The sequence below is a fragment of the Notolabrus celidotus genome, chromosome 20 (assembly GCF_009762535.1).
Source record: "Notolabrus celidotus isolate fNotCel1 chromosome 20, fNotCel1.pri, whole genome shotgun sequence".
Classification (NCBI taxonomy): Eukaryota; Metazoa; Chordata; class Actinopteri; order Labriformes; family Labridae; genus Notolabrus; species Notolabrus celidotus.
In genome coordinates this window covers 20,469,116-20,486,968 of record NC_048291.1, presented here as the reverse complement: position 1 = coordinate 20,486,968, position 17,853 = coordinate 20,469,116, and the positions used below count along the sequence as shown (strand labels likewise).

At 38.8% G+C, this 17,853-nt stretch overlaps 2 protein-coding genes across 3 annotated transcripts; both read left to right on the top strand.

Moving 5' to 3' along the window:
- The first annotated feature begins 1,220 nt into the window (after positions 1-1,220).
- Positions 1,221-3,006, top strand: LOC117832268 (ferritin, middle subunit). The gene is made up of 4 exons (XM_034711324.1): positions 1,221-1,533; positions 2,031-2,177; positions 2,306-2,431; positions 2,544-3,006. The coding sequence occupies exons 1-4, from the start codon at positions 1,432-1,434 to the stop codon at positions 2,697-2,699; spliced, it is 531 nt and encodes a 176-aa protein (XP_034567215.1). The 5' UTR covers positions 1,221-1,431; the 3' UTR covers positions 2,700-3,006.
- Positions 3,007-5,526: 2,520 nt separating this feature from the next.
- Positions 5,527-17,853, top strand: syt5a (synaptotagmin Va). 2 transcript variants are annotated; one of them, XM_034711711.1, is made up of 10 exons: positions 5,527-5,620; positions 11,730-11,896; positions 12,184-12,198; positions 13,241-13,422; positions 14,734-14,817; positions 14,911-15,078; positions 15,190-15,357; positions 15,463-15,580; positions 15,677-15,810; positions 16,837-17,853. In XM_034711711.1, exons 2-10 carry the CDS (start codon positions 11,737-11,739, stop codon positions 17,044-17,046), a joined length of 1,239 nt encoding a protein of 412 aa, XP_034567602.1. In that variant the 5' UTR covers positions 5,527-5,620; positions 11,730-11,736; the 3' UTR covers positions 17,047-17,853. The 2 variants fall into 2 exon arrangements, with proteins under 2 accessions (XP_034567602.1, XP_034567603.1); XM_034711712.1 differs by lacking the exon at positions 5,527-5,620 and having other exon boundaries at positions 11,707-11,896.

Below are 17,853 nucleotides of genomic sequence, written 5' to 3'. Positions count from 1 at the left end.
TGACTAATAATTTAACTCTAACATATGGTACTAAAGGAGAAAAATACCCACATGAAAAATGGTCTTAAAAGACAGAAAATAACTGGAATCACAGCTACATTACTGCTAAAACTTAATTCAATAGTTGGAATATACAGAAATAGGATACACAGATTATTTTCATGCAAACAAAGGTTGTGACCTTCTGTCAAGAGCAGGTGTCTTCTTTAAAAGGCCCAAAATTGCACTGAGACCGGGCACAAAGCAAATCTGTAGCCTACTGCAGAAAAACTACAACACAGTACTATGCCAGTTTTATAATAAGGTTGATGTTTAACAGTACCTAATTTTAAAAACATGACAGGAGAAATCTAAGGTTTAATATTCAATTTCACATGAGCACAACTCTTTCCCTCCATGTAGGCTTAATACCATAAAGTGAACTGTTATCTATTACGAACCTTAGTAATCAACAGGACTGCACTGTCACAATGGGGGGAACTACACCTCGATAATACTCTTGAACTCAGCAATGTCTTGGTTTGGGCAGTCAGATGACTTTTTAGGCTTACCAGACTTAGTTTTGTTTCCCGACAGCACTGTGGTATTGAGTAATGCAATAAGTGGAAAGCGTGCAATCAGCAGTTTTAAGTTCTATGGATTGCATAAAGTTGGATGAAGGATTCAAAATATAACCCCAAAGGCAATCTGAAACATCACATAAAGTAAAATAAATCAAAGTCATTTTGCCACTGATTGTGTTTATATGTAGCTGTAAGTTGCCTATGTACAGTGTGTGTGATTTTGAGCAGTCTTTACACTTTTTGTTATACTGTCTGCATGTTTAACTCAAATTACTGCACAACAAAGCTTTTTTGTATTACAAAGTATTTGATTTTCTACTTTTATTAACTGCTTTTATTTTTATCTTAAGTAAAATAACGATTTCATAAACCAATTTAACAGAAAAAAAACTATGAAAACATTCTGTATTTTTTTGTTTAACTTGACCTACAATGTTTGTATTTTGAAATTGTAAAATTGCTGTATCATTGTAGGTGATTATGTGTCATAAATAATTAGAACATAGGATGAAAACTATGAATGAAAAAATGCAACTTCATCTCTCCGCACTGTTTCGTCAGCGTCATATGCTCTGTGAGCTTTGTGATTGGCGGAAATGTACAGTGACGTTACGTCTGTCACGAGCTCTGCCAGTTGGGTATAAATACAAGGAGCGACATCCCCACCATTTCACATCAGGGAAGAATCTTCAGGAGTTCTTGCTTCAACAGTGTTTGAACGGAACTTCTTCTTTCGTCCTTGTTTTTCAGATACTCTGCATTCCGGGCAAGACAATCCTTCAATACTTGAACACTACTGAAAAGGTCGCCGTAAAGCTCTATTTTTGTACCGTTTTGTTAAGAAAAAGCACAAGAAACGCCAGCCAAAATGGAGTCCCAAGTGCGCCAGAACTACCACCGCGACTGCGAGGCCGCTATCAACCGGATGGTCAACATGGAGATGTTTGCCTCCTATACCTACACCTCCATGGTAAGAAAAAACACTATTTTTCCATAATAATTTTTCAAATGCGCAAATCAATTAATTAATGTAAATTATATACTTCTATGGCGAGATGTCTTGTATCGTTTTCTTCCACCTACATGACGAAAATGTTACATTTTGCAAGAATATTGGATGTAATTGCTACACAACGAAATTAATTCATATATTACCTATCGTTGAAGCAGTGTTTCAGTAGCTGTTTTGCGTTTCTCAGTTGTTTATCACTGACTAGCAGGTTGCGAGATAAGGAGTGTTATTAGCCCCAGCTCACTACAGAGGATGTAAAAGTGCTGTGTCATGCTTGTTACTCACCCTGACACAGCGTTTTCTGTGCCCAATCACTACATTCCAGTGTAATGACACACATGCTCGTTTGACCACTGGCTGGCTGGATAATGAATGTTTTTCACACCCCTCTTCTGCCAAATAATGATGGTGTGACCTGTCTTAATCACTATTTTTCTCCTCCATGTCTCTTCTAGGCCTATTACTTCTCCAGGGATGATGTGGCCCTCCCAGGCTTTACCCATTTCTTCAAGGAGAACAGTGATGAGGAGAGGGAGCATGCTCAGAAGCTGCTGTCCTTCCAGAATAATAGAGGAGGACGCATCTTTCTGCAGGACATCAAGGTGGGTGCAGATATGTGGCTGGTACAGGGTGATGTACATTTCAGCTTCACATAAGGCTCTTAGAAATAATCATTGCTACATAAATGAGGGCACACAAGGTTTACAGATTTTTTTTTAAATTTCCACAGAAACCTGAGCGTGATGAGTGGGGCAGTGGGCTTGAGGCTATGCAGTGTGCCCTGCAGCTGGAGAAGAATGTCAACCAGGCTCTGCTGGACCTGCACAAGCTGGCCTCCGACCATGTTGACCCACATGTAAGTCAAATTTGGTGCTTGTAAAATAATACTGTGTAGACTTCAAATAATGCGAATGAACTATGAATTGTTTCCATCTTTACTAAACCATCACATTCTCTCCTGTCTTCAGATGTGCGACTTCTTGGAGACTCACTACTTGAACGAGCAGGTGGAGGCCATCAAGAAGCTGGGGGACTACATCACCAACCTCACCCGCATGGATGCCCACAACAACAAGATGGCAGAGTACCTGTTTGACAAGCACACTCTGGGCAGCAAGAGCTAAATGCATTGTCCGGATCAAGAATTGAGTCTTCCACTCACTGACTCACAGGCTACAGAAATCAACACATGTTTCTGCTTCATCTGTTCATTCACTGAGCACTCACTCAAATCTAACCTGCTTTTAACGCTGATAAGTTCTCACATGATCTGGTGGTGTTGCTGTTTCTTAATGTCATGTCAGGATGGATGTTAATCAGGTTATGACTTTGACCTCATTTCTGATACGCCTCTTGATGTGACATTTTTTTAACAACTTGTGACTCGAGTTTCTGATCTGTTCTGAATCTGAATAAACATTTTGAGCTGGATTATGGTGCCTGTGTCTTTTAAATATCCAGTTAATGTATACTTTAAAGCTGCAATTAGTATTTTAACAGTGCCATAATTGCCAGTCACATGGCAAGGTTTAAGTTTTTTAACAGACATTTTAACTCTGAAGTAGTTTGGTGTAAAATTGGTCACTGGTCAAATTAGCAGGTGGTTATTTTTCAAATGGAGCCTATGTGAAAATGATCATAAGCCAAAATGTTTAATTATATATAAATAAAGTGAAAAATTCCCCTAAAACCTCTGAAATGTATTCCCCATTAATGAGCAGCAATACCTTTTTTTAGCAACTACACATGACCATTCTTCATCAGACACTATTACCTTATAACGCAATGCAAGAAAAGGCCAACTACCCTTTAAAGTGCTATACTGTTGAATCCTTAAAATATAGTATTAAATATGGGTAACAAGAAGCCTATCTGGTCAGAGTCTGTTCTCTTTGTACAGATTATGGTACTAAATGCTGATCACCACTCAGTCAGTGTTTTTCAGATAAAATTACACACAAGCTGTTTTGGATGACAGCGGTGAAAGCTAGAGGTTGAGCATTAAAAACATCACCTGATGTGTGACTTTTGCTGATCCTCTGATCTTGTAATGTACATGCCATGGCGGTCTTCTCTGACAAAACGTCTTATCCTAGTCTTTAAAAGTCAAATGAGTAACTCATTGTGAACATTTTAAATGTAGAGAGAGTTTCTCTGGCGTGCTGTCAGTCATCTAGTCTTTTGGGGTGGCTGTGGCTCAGTGGGTAGAGTCAGTCGTCTATCTATCGGAAGGTTGGCGGTTCGATCCCAGCTCCAGCAGTCACCTAAGTGTCCTTGAGCAAGACACTGAACCGCTGTTGTTCAGCAGTGTGAATGTGTATGAATTAGCTAATACTGATGGTACCTCACTATATAACAGCCTCTATATATCTATATATACACCACAACGTGAATGTGGTGTGAATGTGACAAGGAATGTAAATCGCTTTCAGTGGTCAGAAAGACTAGAAAAGCGCTTTATAAGTACAAGTCCATTACCATTACCAAGTCCATTACACCCTCTCACCCTTCAGTGTTTTCAGGCTTTCAAAATAAGAATATTGATATTGTAAATTGTTTTGCTGATGGTCTTGTTTGCCTTGTAAGTGAGTCAGTAACCTTGATTTACATAGCATGTTTCAAGAGCAGAGGTCACAAAGTGCTTTACAATTACACATTAAAGGGCAAAAAAGAGATTACATTAAATAAAAATGAACTACATAAAAGTAGACATGGTCAGGCAAGTTCTAGTAGTTCGGTATTCATTTTCAGTCTGTTTCCCAACCGGTTAAAAACGGTGGCTTTAAGTAAAATCCGTGACAGAAGTAAAAGTACAAATTACATTCAATGTATAATATACAATGGGACAATAATTGTTATTGCAATAATACATTCATCACTCAAATATTGGTTCTGTTAATGGTTCTGCAATAGATCACTCTTAAATTGTAAAACATATACTGTAACTTAGATTATTTTATGAAAAAAATAGAATAAAGTGTAAAAAAAAGAGGAAAAAGAAATGTAAATATAGATTTAAGGCGTTAATACCTTAAAATTCTTGTTTACAACTGACTAGATGGACTTTGTTACTCATCAACTCTTGTTGTTAGGCACTGAGACCATCTGCTGGAGAAGGTTGGTACTGCATGGTGCACTTCACTTCAACCTTGCATCACTCTTAGCTGTACACCAGTTGCTCGTGTACTTCGGCAATAACCGACAGTTTGAAATGATAGTAATAAGAAAAAATGCAAACGGACTTTAAAGCAGCAGTTGTGAACTTTTATAAACTGAGTGCATATTGATTCACTTCAGTGTAATGTTAGTGATGCCATGTTCTGTTCTCAAAGGGTCATGACCTTAACCAAAATATTTTGTAACCGGCAGGTTCTTTGGCTGGCTGCTGTCCAGGGTGCTGAAGTCTGCAGAGCACCTCTGCATAAAACACTGAATGAACCTTTAAACAACTATCCAAATGTGCAAACTCTACTAGCACAAGATATAGTTCTTCTTCCTGCACAAGATTCTTTACAAATTCTTTCTTTAATCCAGCTTTGTTTGCAATAATGCTAACAGTAATAATAATGATTGTTACTATTATTGCACTGACAGACTGAGCTGCTACAAGAAAAACATCACCTTAGCATAAAGTTTAGACTGTATGCTAGCTAATGAAGTCAGAAACATGATAAATTGTTCAATGAGGTTCAAGTTGGATCAAATAACTCTTTAACAGGGTGACACGTGTATCTTACAAAGTTCTGATGTGATCTCAGTGATAAAGAATGATAAAGTAAATATTGCACATTTAAGTCACTGAGTAAGGGCAGTTGGCTTTTCAAGATGGACTTTTTGCTGTGGAGGTGGACAGTACGTAGGTTGGCGGAGAGGGATATAGTAGAGGATTAACAGGAGGGGGAGGGGGAGAGAGGGAAGAGAGAATTGTGTGTGACGACTTCTCAGCAGTCAGTGGTGAGGGATTTGTCAGGAGTGCGTTTGTTTGGATGCAAAATAAAAAATAGAAATAAAGCTACAGAACCAAGAGGAACCGACGTCAAACAGGGTGAGTTGCACGCTGTTTTTGTTCCCTATTTTATTTTTATTTTTTTTATTCTATAGTTTATTTTTAATATTGTTATTTGTGCAATGACAACAATTGTTGTGTTGTGAATTAGCTCAATCCAAGTGTTCAATATGCAATGAATAAAAACTGAGAAAAGGGACAAATCCAGGTCTCACAGGTCAGACATCAGCACATTTTTGAGGTTCTTACTTAAAAAGAAAAAAATCTCAGCCATAAAACGTATCTAGTTCAATTGAATATAGATGTATCCATAGTTTATTACATTTTCTTTCCTCTCTGTATGTATTTAGTAGCAAATCTGTTAAGAGGCAGCTTTGTTCAGAGTGAGGCAGGGTTAATGTTAATTTACTGGATTCTAGAGTTTAGTGTTTATCTCTACGACTTTCTTTACATCTGATGAAAGCATTTACCAAAGAAGGTTCCTGTATGATAAAACCAATTCAATTTACTCATACTGGAGGATGTTTTCCCAAATCAGAATAAATTAGTTTAAGTGGATTATTGGAGGCTAATTCATGGCTATTTGTAGAGTCTGTGTTCACGTGCAATCACGCGCAGAACACCTTCACAGGACTGGTGTTTACACCGCCAGTGCATATGAAGCCTCTCGCATTTATTACTGTAATTGCACCTTAAATTCCTGTGTCTTAAAATCAGGGAGACAAGTAGGACACAGGCTACCGTGAAGCAGATGGTGTTTTGTCTTGACGTTTGTAGCTTTACAAACCTGCAGATATAAAGCAAGCAGCAAGAGGCCTCTTTTTTAACTACAGTTTTCTGGTCTTAAACTTATGAACAATATTATAAAAGCAGCATGATGCAGCTATACAGGTCACAACAGGCCATATATTGACAAACATGGAAATTATACAAGTAAAAGTCAAGCAAAATAAGATATATTTAAAGCACCTTTAAAATGAGTTTCTACCCAAATAAGCAGAGGAAATGTTTTAAGACTTTAAGATCTACTTTCTCCTTCTCTACTTTCTCCTTCACTCTGCTAAAATATGAGGAATCATTAGTTTATATTTCAATCAATGACAAGACACCAAAGTTAATTACCAGTGTGTAAATACCTCCAGTATTCAGGCAGAGGTTCAGAAGCCTAACAGGGCCTCAGTTCAGTCCAAAGCTGTGAGCTTTTAGACGGATAAAAATTCCCCTACCGGCTGTTGACCTCCAATCTGACTGGATACAGATCAGAGCAATGAGCCTTTACAAACCTGACCAAACTGCAGTATCTCAGTCTGAGATACTGGGGGTAATATCATTCTGTGTAGGGATTCATAACTACACATGCTTCAGTAAAACACACAGTTTGCACCTGTATTTGTTATCAGCATTTTTAACTTTGTTTTTTTTTATGAAGATACAGAGGGTGTTAAATAAATGACAGTTTGTCAGTATCTAAATGAGTTTAATTCTAAATCATGGATCAGAAAATCGTATTATCTTGTAATTCTTTAATAATTATTTACGCTACATTATGAGCATGGCCTAATGACTTTCATGGGCCTCCATCTTCTGTAATATGTCGCATTGGTTTAGTTTTCCAAAGTTGATCTTTGATTACAAATAATGACACAAAGATGAAGCTGAATGTAAGTGTTGAGTGTTTGAAAGTCGACCTTTGACCCCAGGTTTGCATCACTATATCTTAAGCTGCTTGTACATGGTGTAATGCAAAAACACACATGCACATACTTTTATTTATCTTAATTATTTTGATTTTTTTAAATACTTTGTTATAACTATCTTTCATACTAGCCTTATCTCCCTTTGTTGTGTGTGTGTGTGGGGGTGGGTGTGTGTGTGTGTGTGTGTGTGTGTGTGTGTTTTAGTGTGTGTGTTTTAGTGTGTGTGTGTGGTGTGTTGTGTGTGTGTGTGTGTGTGCGTGTGTGTGTGAAATAGTACGTAATAGTAGTAGTAAGTACTGCTGTTTTATTATGAAAACCCATCTCTCCTCTGACAACTTCCATGAAACTTTTCTATCAGTGGCATCAGTTGTAACAACTTTATAATTATAATGTAAATTTTTGATCCATATTAACCATTCATTTCCTCCCAAACCTGCATTAGTTTGTGGAAGTTAGCAGCCTGGACTCGTACTCCTTCAACAGTATCTCAGTTTTATAGTGTTAGGTTTTTTAAAACGATGACCCAGCAGACTGAAACATAAACCTGACAAGGTTTCTGACTCACTGATGTAAGATTCTGGCGGCAGTCCAGCCTAAATCTGCTCTGACCCAGATAACAGCTGTGGACATTATCCTGATATTGGGGTGTTCTGAATTTGAACTAAAATGTCATAATGGAGAGTCCTGGCAAGAACAGCAGAATGACACAGCATTAAGAGACCGCTTCTGGTTATTGTACTTACAGCAGCAACATAAGCCGCCTGACTGATATTGAACATTTATTTAATATCAAATACCCACACACTTACATTACCCTTTATATCTCTTTGCTATTTTAAAACATTTCATTTCAATTTATTTTCTAAATTGAATGTTCCTTCAAAGACCTAATCTATCCAATGGCTGTTTGAGTGTTTCATATGAGAGAGTCTCAGTGTCTTACAATAAAAGTATCTCAGGGGCCTATTGTACCAAGACAAACAGCTGAACATTTAATATCCTATATGGATATATTTCAGGCATTTGAACACATGTGGGATCAGCTAAAAAGTATAAATGCTGTTTTCTACAACATTGCCAAATAGAGTTCACAGGTCAAAACTATGAGGTCTGTGGTGGAGAGGAAAACCTTAGACTCAGTTTTCATTGTCATATATTTTCATGACAGTCTATTTAGGATCAAGCTAATGTCAATAGAACTGGTACTGGATATACAGTGATGAAAGACCAAAACGCTCAAGACAACACCAACCTTCACAACAAGGAAAAAAGGAATACATCATTTAAAAGACAAAGTCCAAATTTTGTCTAAGCGCCAAATTTCCAGTGGGAATCAGATAACTCCTAATAGTTCAATGACACATTTTTGGATCACAATTTCCTCTTTTATTTATGCTTAATACACAGTTTAAAATGTGTTCAATACAATGTATCTTTGTAAAGCTCATATTTTAGTTAATGAAAGTATTCTCTTCCCTGCCAAGAATTACATAAGGTAATGTACATCACTGTTGTGTCTGTCTTACTGCAGGAGACAGCAATGATTGCTTTAGCTAGCAGCAGTAAGTGTGGCTTAGTCTGAATACTTGGAACAGGGAAACCCCTGACTAGTTATATCCAAAAGAAACACAGTATGCCTACCAGCACTTCTAGTCCTTTAATATTAACATTCTATGTCATTTATCTAGGTTGCCATTTGTGGGTTATTTGCGGGCGTATTTCTTAGCACCTAGCGGTTGCAGGCAAGTAGCGGCAATTCCACAAAGTTACCCTGCCAACCAAATAAAAGTTGTGTCCATAATAGATTTTGTATCCTTTTTACAGAGTTAGGGTGGTTGTTATACTCATTTTCCAGTCTTTGCTCTATGTTAATAAAAGCTACCTGGCTGCTAGCTAAATCTTCATACATATTTACCATGAAAACATGAGTGGTATCAATCCTTTTATCCAATCTAGGGAGCGAATAAGCATATTTCACACACACAAACACTCGAATACACGCATACACACACACACACACACACACACACACACACACACACACACACACACACACACACACACACACACACACACACAGTAAAGTCTCCCTCTCTAATCCCCTGCTTATGCAATCTAGGGAGCTAAAAGGGTTAATGTAAGACAGCTCCACCCAAATCACATCTCATTATGTGAATATGATGCATTTACAGTGCGTTTACTCTTCCTCCGCTGTCATGAAGAGGGATAATTGACAGACAGAAGGAATAAAATAGAGGGGTGGGGTGGAGGATACTTGATAGCGGGATGGGCAGAGAGAGGGGAGGAGACGAGAGAGCCAAATCATCCTTAATTTGTTTAAGCCGAGGGATTTTCGGATTACCTTTGGCAATTAATCTTGTTACATTGCAGTGCAGTGACAGAGGGTTGTCTACCATGGGTGAGGCTTGTCTGTGTGTATTAAAATGTCAGAGAAGGGCAATATTAACAGAAATACATATTTTTGTAGATATGTAGCTTTCATTAGCACTTTAAGTCCCTTTAAACCACATATTCTAATTACTTGAATGCACAGTAGGCCTGAATAAAAGGCAACACTGATGTGAGCTCAGATTAATACTTACTTGACCCCCTGCAATCATTGACAGAGGAATGGGGGAGAAATGATGGAAGGAGAGTGGGGCAATAAAGCAGAAATAGAATTAGTGATTAAAAAAGTGACATTGAATAGCTTGAAGGGCACTCTGACAGGGACCTATGCCAAGGAAGTTTACCCAGTCATGTATGATATAGAAATCTGTGGGTGCAAAATTACCACAATATATGGATATATTTCTTAAACAGCAAGATTTAAGCGACAGTTTAATTGTGCAAAGTGGCATCATCTAGGGCTAAGGGGTAAAGCCAACAAAACAGTGCCATAAATTGCAGCTCTCTGAGTGGGCACTGAAGGCTGGCTCCGGAAGTGAGTCATTCCCCAATAGGCCCCATATTAAATCCCCAAACTTTACAGCAGAATTAATTTGGTTTATAGAGGTTCTGGTCTATTTTAGCTGAGCTGGATTTAAGACATTCTCATAGCTTCTTTAGTAGAACAAGAGTAGAATGAGAATTACAGAATTATTCATTCAACTTCTTCAATTGCTAGCAAAGGAGGCAGCCATAAACACAGTTTAGCTTTTGCAACTATAAGCTTTCCAACTCCTATTCTTCTCTATAGCCCCACCCTCTCTTCCAAATATGGTGAGGTGTGCCTGACCTCACTGTCACTCTGTCCATTAATGAAATAGGCAATGGATTGTAATACACATAGACACAAAAACTGATCAATAGCCTGATATAACACTGGATCCAATATTCCATCTAGTTTTAAGTGTTAACAGAATTTGTGCTATGTGTTTTAATAGCAGGATAAAATTTGAGTTCTAGGGTAGTTGATTCTTCCCTTAAAAAGTCCCTGCTCAGGGAGTAGTACTTTCAAAGGTCCAGGTCCAGGAACTTTGGTGGGCAGGGCCTGAAGATAATTTTATTTACATGAGAAAAAAGGTCCTTAATTTACATATAAAGTGCTAGTAGCTATGTGCCCAGACAAGCACACACATGCACACAAGCACAGAGGAAGAAGGAGGAGAAAAATTTACCAGAATATTATCCTGTGTAGCCTGATTTATTTTGATCAGTCAAACTAAGTACCTACAAGAATTATGACCCTGTTTTATGTACATTTTTTTCCATATCAGGGATGCTTTTAAGGTGTTTTAATGGGTTCAGGGTATGGTCTTTACAGGAAAAAATATTGTTTACATTTAAAAACAAGTGCCTAACTTACACACAGACACAAGCTGAGCAGAGAGAGGGGCAGATAGGTAGAGGTACGAAAGGGAGTTTGCACAAGAGAAAATATTTCCTGTAACCTGTTGTAAATTTAATAATTAATACAGCTTACCTGCCAACATGATTTGTGACTTTTTTATACTAAAGTTAAGTAGAGACTTCACTAGTGACCTCATTTACCAAATAACTATCCTGGACTAGTTATTCTATGTGCCATTGGCCTGATTTACATATTTGTCATGAGACTTCAGGCTGCTATGGAAAGGCATTTTCTGGTACCTTTGGTCGATATCTTTGGGTCTTTATAGGCATTACCCATGGTTGTTGAAGACAAACAATTATATGTCACCCTGAAAAAGACCATAACTCTTCAATTATTGGTGTTTGTGACATTAAAACTGAAATGTGAATTAATGCTGAAATGCAGGAGAGGGCACCAGGGGTGGAGAGTGAGAGAGTATTAAAGAGATCAAAGCCAGGTGAAAGGTCAAAAAACACAAAGGACACACCTGAAGACAGGCCAAAAGTGATTGAGGGTCAGTGTTGGTCCTCTGCAGACATGGTTGAAATGTCTCTGAAAATAATTTGAAGATAAGAAATTCACTGACAGTTTGTCGTCTGCCCTATTTTTGTTTCAGTGCCACGATGCGACTGGTCAGTGTGGCAGGTGCTCGGCTTCGCAGGGCTGCCGAGGAGGAGGAGAAGGAGAAGGAGCCTCCACCTCCCCCACCTCCCTCACACCACTCCAACCACCAGTTTGCCAGCATGAAGAACAAGTTCTTCAATGAGCTTACACACCTGCCAAGTGAGAATTACACGCTCAGTTCTGTAAAATATAAAAAAAAATGCACATGTAGTATTAGTGATACTTTGATACTCTAGTGTTGTACAAAATTTAAAAAACTTAAGTCAATTGAGAAGATAAGATGTTTATAGACAGACAAACTCACACTGAGAGGCACAAACTACATATTAACCATCACTCACCACCCTCATCTCATTATTAACCTGCATAATGTATCAATTCATCGTTTTGCTCTCTCTCATCCTACTCATCACTCTTCATGTGACCATTCTGCTCCGCTCCCCAAGATCATAAACTCAAAAGTAAGTCCATCTTTTGACTTCTGCCATCTCGGTTTTTCACTTAAAAGAAAAATGTGTGTTACACTTTACTGGTGACAAAAACAGCTCTGTATTATCCTCTGGAATTAAAATTCCTTCTAGGACAGAATAGAAGTTATCTGAGGGAGGTCGGTGGGGGTTGAAAGCCTGCCTCTACCAGGAAAAGTAAGAATAATAAAAACAGAAAAATCACACTAAATCATGAGACAAGACAAGAAATTAATCTTTTAAGTCAATAAGCTTCTGGCTTGTGGCGCAATTGACTTCGACTCCAAGGCTGTATCAGTATTATTAAAGGCATACTCGGACAGTAATGTCTTAAATCATGGTGGATTAGTACTGTCTTAAATCATGGTGAATTATTCATTAAAAAAAATTAAAGACAAAAGACAAAATCAAAAAGTATAGCATGACTCAAAACTTTGTTGATAGGTCAGAGAATTGGTCCACCAACACTGGAGCACCTCTTGTTAGGCGGTATCATTCTCTGGGGACTTTTAATGCTTGTTCACAAAAACATGCTGATCCCTTTAAAACCCAATCTGCACACGAAGCATCCCAAGTCTATTTTGGACGAAATAGTTGTTGAGAATTCAATGGACCAAAGTGAAAGCCTACGAACAAGACGGGGCAATATTCTGATCCACATAGCATGGCTTGAATCTACTTTACTATTGCAGCCACCACATGACACCAATCATTCACTGATTTCAAAGAGCTTTCCTGAAATATTCAAAGCTTGATCCGAAAAGGAAACTGGACTTGGTAGAAAAAGGCTTTTTCAGTTCGGAGGAGAAGTGAAACGTCTTCAAGAATTTCTACCCACTCTAGTTGCCTGTTCGGATCAAGCATTGGCTTTTGGCTTACCATGACCTGGATGACTGAGACTTCCCAGAATATTCTGAATAACCTCAAAAGTTCAGATATTCTCAGTTTAACCCCTCACCTAATGTCACTGCTGTTTCTGCTCAAACTAGCCTACACAGTCCACCTCACCAATCTTTCTTCCCCCCCCTCTCTCCAGTGCCCATGTGGGCTGTGGGAGCCATTGTAGTTGTAGTCCTCGCCCTCATCCTCTGTATGGGATTCTGCATCTACAAGAAGTGCTTCAACAAGGGCAAAAAGCCCAAGAAGGTCCGTGAGAGGAAGGGTGGACGAGGGCGCAGAAAGAAGGATAAGGACGGAGAGGACGGGGATGAGAAGAAGGTAAGACACTTTGATGGGAGGGGATCTGTGAATTCCTGAGATGCCAAACTAAAATTGTTACCAGCTTGATCCCACATGAATTCTTTCAGGTATTCCCAATACATAGATTTTCCAAGCTGGAAAATGTACATACAGTTTCAGTGGTTAAAACTTTTACAGTTGAATCAGTTAGCTACAAGTCTGACTTAATAGAGGTATGACAAAATGGTGGCTAGAAGAAAATGTGTTTCTGGTATGGTTCTGTAATTTTGGATTTAAGGTTGAACTTGTTATTTACTAAAGCATATTTCATTCACATGAGAAAAAAATCTGCTCTGTTTTTCTGAATTAACTAGTTAATTATCTCAGAATTTCTGAATTAACGAGTTAATCATGTCGGAATTACGAGAAAAGTGTTCTATTTTTCTGAATAAAAAAATAATAATCCACTCCGAATTAACGAGTTATTGGGAGGGCCTACCTGAACATCAACAGAAGCTCAAACTGTATTTTGAGGTAGACTTTGTCAGGTAGATTTTGTTTCCTTCGTGCGCAGCTACAATTAGATCCAGATTTTGTGCTAAGCTAGCAAGCTGCTAGTAGTGACATCATAGCTGTGTCCTAATTGCCTTCTCCAAAGGCCACAATTTAAGACAAGTTGAGTCACCGCAGCACACCCTGTTCACAAATGCTCATTCGAATGCAGCTGGCAAATGCATCCTATTTTCCTGGGTCGCAGAGGATGCACCAGGTTCATCAGGTGCATCCTTCGCAGCCAACCATACCCCATGATTCTTTGCACCCCACCTCATTCATGATGGCAGACTCTCAAGCGGCTGAAAGACACACTGCTACAATAATCGTGATGGTGGTTAAGTTGAGGCTAGCTTTCTCTCGGCAGCCAGCTGGCTACCAATCCGCAAGGGGCTGCGCTATGCGACTCAATGTAAGGTCAGGAACAGCAAGTGGCGCTAACAGGAAATCCTCCATAGACCAGACTGTCATTTCAGATCAGCCTGAGTGGTCCACAGAGGTTACGAAAGATGTTTCCTTTGAAGGATCCTACCCTTGAATCAGGGCACAGCTCATGTTTAATGTGCAGGTATGGGTGTAGCATTAGCTACACTCTCCACAGGTCAACAGATGAAGTTAGCAGAAGCAGTGCTGCAATAGTTATGTACCACACTAAATCCACTTTCTCATGCCTGTCCACAGCCGTAAGGTCAGGCTACAAATGGAGGAACTGACCATTTAAACTGAGTGGGAACATCAGTAAAAAGGGTTCTCTCTGTCTCTTAACGATAATGGTAATAAGCATGAACTGTCTTCTAGGATGGAGATGAAGATAAAGAAGAGGAGAAGGAGTTCTACGGGAAACTGGAATACTCACTGGACTATAGCTTCACTGATAACCAGGTATACATGTACACAGTTGTCTGAAATGAATCAAACTTGGATTTAGGAGCCTAGAATTACTGCAGTTTAACTTCTCTCCTCTTCCTCCTCCAGCTGATAGTAGGCATCCTTCAAGCTCAGGACCTTCCAGCCATGGACATGGGCGGGACTTCTGACCCTTATGTCAAAGTCTACATGCTGCCCGACAAGAAGAAGAAGTTTGAGACCAAAGTCCAGCGCAAGAACCTCTGTCCCGTCTTCAATGAGACTTTCACTTTTAAGGTCTATACATTGATACTGGCCGTGCACTGTTATTTCAAATCTGTTAATTGATCTTTTAACCAATAGCATATCCCTCACAGATTTGTTTTTTAAATTGCTGTCTGTCTCCAGATACCATACAGTGAATTGGGTGGCCAGACTCTGGTGCTGCAGGTGTTTGACTTTGACCGTTTTGGTAAACATGACAACATCGGTGAAATCAAGATTGCCATGAACTCCATAGATCTGGGACAGCCGATACAGGAATGGAAGGATCTTGTTGGAGGAGAGAAAGAGGAGGTATATGATTCTTTTTTCCAAGGAAATATTTATTAAATGAACATTCTAAATCACTAAACATGATGAAATAAGACAACTCAAGGTGTGTATTTTTTCTCTGTGCAGCAAGAGAAGCTGGGTGACATCTGTATTTCACTTCGATATGTCCCCACGGCTGGTAAGCTAACGGTTAACATCATGGAGGCCAAGAACCTGAAGAAGATGGATGTCGGAGGACTGTCAGGTAAACAAGCTTTCTGTCAAGCAACCTATTACGAAAGGCAGTAAATTGATCTGTTGGCTCTTCTGATTCAACATTAATATCACGCCTCTTTCTCAGATCCCTTTGTTAAGGTGGTGCTGCAGCACAACGGAAAGAGACTGAAGAAGAAGAAGACGTCAGTCAAACAAAACACCCTAAATCCTTACTTCAATGAAAGCTTTAGCTTTGAGATACCGTTCTCCCAGATCCAGGTTGGTACACTTACTGGTTTGCATTTAATTACACATCCACCAAGCTTAACTTGGGTTAGCAGCAGGGCTTTAGGAATGACAATGTTGGTTGGATGGATAGATATATCTGAGCTGAAACTTCCTGAGTGAGTTAGCTTGAAACCCCATCAAAGCCCATTTTCAAATGCCAATCTTTACAGCAGGATTTAACATGTATTCAACCAAACATGGTTTTGGTCTGAAGATCTAATTTCTTTATTTCTGAAAATAAGGGGATGTATTTTTCATAAGTCGTCTGTTTTGATTTTCAACCATGAGTTATGCAAAATTAAGCACGACGATTTGACTGACAGGTGTATAGTAGCTGCTTGCCAGATGGTAAGGCTATGGCCTTAAATTTTAAATTAGCTGGATGTTTGAGTCACTATTTTGAACATCGGGAGGGCTGCCATGTTTGGGCTTCATAAATCATCTTCCGAAACCAACTGAGGATGTCGCTGAGACCATGTTTTTTTTTACAGTCTATGGAAATATCTCAACAGCTTACATATGAGTAGACAAGGATATGAATATGGTATAATATAGATATGGGCCTATTTATTTTTTCCATGTCATAAGAACAAACAAAATAGTAACTCAGGAATAATGCAGTTAAGTGATAAAATACTTAAGAAGAAACACTTAAAATGAGATAGCTGAAATATCAAAACCTTAAAACACTGGTTTGGGTCAAGTCCCAAAGAAATGAAAGCCAAATATTCCCTTATAATAACTCAATGGTGATTTTCATTGGTTCTTTACTGCATCCCAAATACAAATTTCTTTCAAATCTCAATCAGTAATACACATTTCGTTATAAGGCATTGAGCCCAAGATCTACTTTACTTTGGGTTGAGTGCATGGCTTAGCGGTTCATTGAATGTTTGATTTGTGAGAAACACTTTCCTCAAGCCAAGAACAATAATCCACCTTCTATTTACTAAACGTTATACACAGAACATTTTGATCTAACTAAAGGTTCTCCTCCTCTGCTATTTCCATGTACAGAAAATCCAGGTGCTGATCACAGTGTATGACTACGACAAACTGGGTAGCAACGACGCAATAGGGAAGGCCTGGATCGGCTATGGTGCCTCGGGCGTCGGACTGCGCCACTGGTCAGACATGTTGGCCAATCCCAGGCGTCCAGTGGCTCAGTGGCATACGCTGCTCACAGAGGAGGAGGTGGATGCTGCCCTGAAGGCCCCCATTCGCTAAATACACTCTCACACATATATCGAACGCCATCATCTGCATAGAGGCGTAGTCTTTCAGTACAAAAACAAATGAACGACACATCAGTGTCACGTCTTCATTCATTTTGTAATATTTCATTGTGGGATCTCTTTATACAAATGTGTGCTTTATATTGTTTTGCATACATATCATAGAAATTCATTTTTAAGGCTTATTTTTGCAGCGTTTTCAAATTGAAATCGTTCACACTGTGTACGATGTGTACACTGACAATAAAGGTAAGACCCAAAAGCTGTATGTTGCACTTACTCAAAAATGGGAAGATAAAAAGAGAACAATGATTTTTTTTTTTTTTAAAAGGTCATAATTGAAGTAGATCATTACGGGTTTATTTCCCAAGACACTCTTGACACTACACCCCCAATAATGCGACTCCATAATCTGTCTTTTGCTCTTTTCTGTCTGTTGACTGTATTCACCTTTTAAAAAATGAATACCACTAGCCCAGGCATAAAAACATTTCAAGCTGAAGTTTTCATCTACAACTAGTTCTTATTTTTTATTTCCCTCTCTGTTATCTTGATCACTCTCATCTTCCTAACAACCTAAACTTGATTTGTCCTGTGAATTGTATTGTACTTGATTACTGATCTGTCTCTTTGTGACTCCTTGTCTGTGCTTGCTCTTGAGTGAGTGAAGATTTTTCTGTAAGTGTCTTGTGAGCGAGTATATTGATGTGAGTGTATTATTAAGCTGTCTGTGGTTTCACTTTCAGTTCTTATTGTGTGATTGTAAATAAATAGCTGAATAAATAAAGCCAAACCGCGA

Coding starts and splice junctions, on each gene's coding strand:
- LOC117832268 (XM_034711324.1), top strand. CDS start 1,432: ATGGAGTCCCAAGTGCGCCAGAACTACCACCGCGACTGCGAGGCCGCT. Junction 2,178..2,305: donor TCTTTCTGCAGGACATCAAG/GTGGGTGCAGAT, acceptor AAATTTCCACAG/AAACCTGAGCGTGATGAGTG. Junction 2,432..2,543: donor CCGACCATGTTGACCCACAT/GTAAGTCAAATT, acceptor TCCTGTCTTCAG/ATGTGCGACTTCTTGGAGAC.
- syt5a (XM_034711711.1), top strand. CDS start 11,737: ATGCGACTGGTCAGTGTGGCAGGTGCTCGGCTTCGCAGGGCTGCCGAG. Junction 15,358..15,462: donor TTGGAGGAGAGAAAGAGGAG/GTATATGATTCT, acceptor TTCTCTGTGCAG/CAAGAGAAGCTGGGTGACAT. Junction 15,581..15,676: donor GGATGTCGGAGGACTGTCAG/GTAAACAAGCTT, acceptor CCTCTTTCTCAG/ATCCCTTTGTTAAGGTGGTG.